At 49.0% G+C, this 4,580-nt stretch overlaps 1 protein-coding gene across 1 annotated transcript; it reads left to right on the top strand.

Moving 5' to 3' along the window:
- Positions 1–3,432: 3,432 nt before the first annotated feature.
- Positions 3,433–4,181, top strand: LOC117127761. The gene is made up of 2 exons (XM_033278413.1): positions 3,433–3,718; positions 3,811–4,181. The coding sequence occupies exons 1-2, from the start codon at positions 3,433–3,435 to the stop codon at positions 4,179–4,181; spliced, it is 657 nt and encodes a 218-aa protein (XP_033134304.1).
- Positions 4,182–4,580: the final 399 nt, after the last annotated feature.

Raw genomic sequence — 4,580 nt, 5'->3', positions numbered from 1 at the left:
TGAGAAAATGCTCGATTCATACCATACAAGTCGTATAAGCCGAGAACCTATCGCGGACTTTAAATCGGTACAAATCAGGAAGAAATCGCAATAGGAAAAACGATAGCCGGCTAGTCACCGTACAAACCTTAAACTGAAAGTAAACCTAGGTCTTTCCCTAAACCCATCGCATTGGTCTCAGACATCTCAAGACATGATATCTAAATGATACGAGATCCTAAATCATGTCTCTCCGTTTACATCTCAACGTTCCCGAAAATCGTAAGAATAAGTAATTTTTACGAAAAATCACGAACGAACTGACAGATTGAACGTCTCAGCGGAATTAAATATGAGACGACAACTTATATTTAATTCGAACTCACTCAAAACAATTCGAAATAAAATATCTGTAGCATCCCCGATCCTAGATAGGATCGTTGGGACGAGCCATGGTGCGAGGAGACGCACCAGTCAGGTCATTTGGCCAAAGGACAAGCGTATCATGGCTCAAATAATAAAGTTAAGGGTATCAGGGAGCTGAGACTTAACCAGGATGGAGTGGAAGGAAGCTTAGGAGAGCTGGCCAAGTGATCTAGCAGCTGGACAGGGTCGGGAACAAGCTCAACCAGCTGGGGACAGTGTGAAACCAGCTCACTCAGTCCTTGGTAGCTCACTGGAGCTGATAGGTTAGCTCACTCAGCTGAGGCCAGCTAGTGACCAGCTCAATTCAGCTCGGTGGAGTGTTATGGTCCGGGCCGGTGTGGCCGGGTCATGGGCGGTTATGGGCTGGTGGGGTCTTGGCCTTGGACAAGGGAATCTGGACAATTTTATGGGCCTGATTTTCGGACAGCCCAAAGGAAGGGCAGAGCAGTTGGGCAGTTACTCCCAAAAGGGTGCAAAGGGGGCAGTTTTGTGCCTTTTCTCTCTAACTGCTTGGCCAGTTTCTCCAGGGCAGTTGGGGCTGGCTTTCTCTATAAATAGAGAGTCCCTGGCACAGAAAATGGCACAAAATTCCTTAGAGAAAGCTCTGCAAAACTGATAACAGAAAGAAAGAAAGAGAGAGACCGGCGGTTAGAGAAGAGAACCGTGTGTGGTGGTGTTGGCTTGCCGGCGTGTTCTGAGCGTGGAAACGCCAGGCCGTGAAGATGGATACCAGACAGAAAGACGAGGAGAAGGAGAAGGAGAGGGACATGCCTCCAGGGGAGAGAACGCCTAAAGTTAGTGGTGTAGACTGCAAGGAACGGCCCCGGGCCTGCGGATGATCCGTGCGGCCTTGCGGCCGGTTCTCTTGGCAAATGCATCCATTCTCTTTACATCTTCTGGATCGCCTGTTCTATAATATTTTGTGATGTTATTGGATTGATTCAGACAGGGAACACTGGACCAAGGCCATGGCCGGTCCAGGGATAAAGTCCTAGGCATTGGCCGGACTAATCTATGGTCGGATCTCACATTCCGGGTCGGTTTTGTTGAGATCTGAGTATGGGAATCTCTTAGTTGGGAATAATCATGAATTTTCATGAATTTTATTTAGTTTTTGGGAATTTATTTGTGTATGTCCAAACTGGACAGATCCTAGTTCTTAAGGGCCGAACCATGCCATTCTAGTCTTGTTGCTTAGGTTATCGGCCATATGTGTTTATGATGTGATCTATGTGGTTTCAGGACCAGATTTGGACCATGGTAAAGGAAAGGTACCATGAAGACTCAGGCCATGGGAAGATGTGTGGTGAATGGGTCATTGTTGATAAGTGTGTAGTATTGATAGCCTATTGTGCAACTTGTGAACTTATGATAGACTAAGTGTGTAAACTAGTAGTATGAACTTATGAATGATGTATGGATCTCATTATGTAATATATATAATCTATTTACCCCTTATGTTCACTTGTATTGATTGTTAAACATGAACCTCACCTAAAGGAATTGAACTTAACATCTAAAAGACCTTAAAAGACCGGAATCATTTGTAGAAGAACAGATGTTAAGGCTGCAGTTCATGGTTGGGCTTAAGAGCCGGGAGCGGGCCTTATAAGTTGGTATCAGAGCATGCTTGATTCTACGATTTGTTTGGGTTATGTGTTCACCCCACTTCTGGCTTTGGGTCTCACGGTAAGGTTGGGTAGAAAGTGTTGTTTTACTTAACCTTGAATGTCCTCTGAGGTTTGTTTAAGTGATGGACTAACTGGTTTGTGTTTTCAACCCTAAGGGAACAAAGAGGGCTAAAGGCCGGAAGGGCAAGGAGGCGGCTGGTGCTTCTAGACCGGTTGGGGGAGAGGGAGTCAATCCTACCCAAGTGTTGCCTATCCAAGTGGGGTTGGTTAACAATGAGACCGGGGAACCCATGGCGCCAATCTTGCCTACGGAGGTTCAAGTTGATAACCTGGGCGAACAACAGGAATTGGGACGTGAGGAGGAAGGTGAGTCCTCCCATGCAGGAGACCAGAGCAGTCGGGGAACTGGTGCCTTGGAGACGGCCGAGCCGTCCATGCGCGAGGCGTTGGATGTGGTTAAGGCCATGGGCACTCAAATGTTGGCTTTCACACAAGCATTCACCCCATTGGTGAATTCTTCCGTGGGCCAGGTCACACCAGCTCAGGCCACAGCTCAGGCTACTCGGAGGGCAGCTCAGACAGCTGGGACCGCAGCTGGTGTAGCTCGAGCAGCCGCACATGTAGCTCGGACAGCTGCTAGGACAGTTGAGGATCAAGCTACGGTTGAGGCTGATGTGATGGAGATCGATCTGCCTGTTCGCCAAGTTAGGAGAGTGGATTACTTGAGCTTGCTAGCTCACATCTCCAAGCTGGGTACGAAGGAGTTTGCTGGTAGTTCCGATCCCATTGAGGCAGACGAGTGGAGGAGCAGATTGGCTCGAAACTTCAGTTCAACTCGTTGTCCGGAGGAGAACAAGAAGGACATTGCGGTTCACTTCCTGGAAGGTGACGCACACAACTGGTGGTTGGCTCTGGACAAACGCACCAATGGGACTATTGAGCGTTTCTCAGACTTTGAGGTTGAGTTCAACCACAAGTACTTTCCAGCTGAAGCTTGGGACCACCTGGAATCTCAGTTCCTGGACTTGTCCCAGGGACGCATGACAGTACGTGAGTACGAGGAGAAGTTCAACCGGCTCAGACATTACATAGGTAAAGAACTGGAAGAGGAGACCGTGCAGATACGTAGGTTTGTTCGAGGCCTAAGGGTCGAATTTCAAACCTACTGCTCGGTTGGTCATTTCCAGACAGTGTCTGAGCTCGTGGAGAGGATGGATATGGTAGAGACCAACCTGGTCGAGGAGGCTAAGCAAAGGTCTAGGAGCCACGCAACCTCTGGTGGTTCCGAGAGTGACCGGAAGAGGAAGAGGAACACGGCCGAGGAGGGTAAAACCTCAATGGTAGGCCGGAGTGTTCTAAGTGCGGAAGTCATCATGGAGGCGAATGCTGGAAGGCTATGGGAGCTTGTACTCGGTGTGGCAAGATGGATCACTCAGCTCGGGACTGTCCAGGGCCGGATCAGAGCCGCATGCAGGGCTCAAGTAGGGGTGATACCAGGGGATGTCACCATTGTGGAAATGTAGGACATTTCAAACGGGAATGTCCAAAGCTCCAAGAAGAACAAGAGAAGGGCCGTGGTGAAGCAAGCAAACCAAGCCAGAGCCGGGGTCAGACCTCTAACCCAAGGGTTTACGAGCTGTCCAATGATGAGGACGAGACTAAACCATTCAAGTCGATCACTGGTAATGATTCTAGGCTTATTCTTTTTCAATTCAGTGGAATTGCATGGTACGGAACCTAGAACGGATTAGATACTTAGATTGAGTCTTTGTAGGGACCCTAAGTATTGGTGGTGTGGAAACACACGTTCTGTTTGACACTGGAGCTACACATAGTTTTGTGAGTCCAAGGTTGATCGGAAAGGGTTTGTTCCAAATTGGAACGAGGGATGATCCGTGCATAGTATATGCAGCCGGTGGCCAAGCGATTCATTCCTTGGGACTGGTTAGGGACGTCCCAGTGATGATCCAGGACAGGGTAATGCATGTGGATCTGGTGGTAGTCCCCCTTAAAAATCACGAGGTGATATTGGGTATGGACTGGCTTGGAAAGAATCAGGCCACCTTGGATTGTCACCGGGGGAGGGTGCAGTTCGAGAGTGGGTGTGGACCCCCGATCAGGTTCCAAGGTATTAAGCCGGCCTGAAGTTGCTTAGTCGTATCAGCAGTCCAAGCAGACCGGATGCTTGAGAAAGGTTGTGAGGCTTATTTGGCCACAATCACCACTAAGGAGGTCGTTGGGGGTGGTGACCCAGAAGGGATACCGCTGGTCAGTGAGTTCGAGGATGTGTTTCGGATGTACAGGGCATTCCCCCTGATAGGGCAGATCCGTTCATAATAGAACTGAAACCAGGGACGGCCCCATTGTCTAAAAGTCCCTATCGAATGGCTCCTGCCGAAATGGCCGAGTTAAAGAAACAACTGGAGGAGTTGTTGGACAAAGGGTTCATACGCCCAAGTGTCTCGCCTTGGGGAGCACCAGTCCTGTTTGTGAAGAAAAAGGATGGTAGTTTCAGGCTCTGCATTGATTACCGAGGGTTGAATA

Source organism: Brassica rapa, chromosome A09 (genome assembly GCF_000309985.2).
Source record: "Brassica rapa cultivar Chiifu-401-42 chromosome A09, CAAS_Brap_v3.01, whole genome shotgun sequence".
NCBI classification, from domain to species: Eukaryota; Viridiplantae; Streptophyta; class Magnoliopsida; order Brassicales; family Brassicaceae; genus Brassica; species Brassica rapa.
This window is presented reverse-complemented; position numbering and strand designations above follow the sequence as displayed.

Bases quoted from the DNA above. Each gene is read 5' to 3' on its own strand.
- LOC117127761 (XM_033278413.1), top strand. From the start codon at position 3,433: ATGGGAGCTTGTACTCGGTGTGGCAAGATGGATCACTCAGCTCGGGAC. The intron at 3,719-3,810 runs GTAATGATTCTA...GAGTCTTTGTAG, and splicing joins ACCATTCAAGTCGATCACTG to GGACCCTAAGTATTGGTGGT.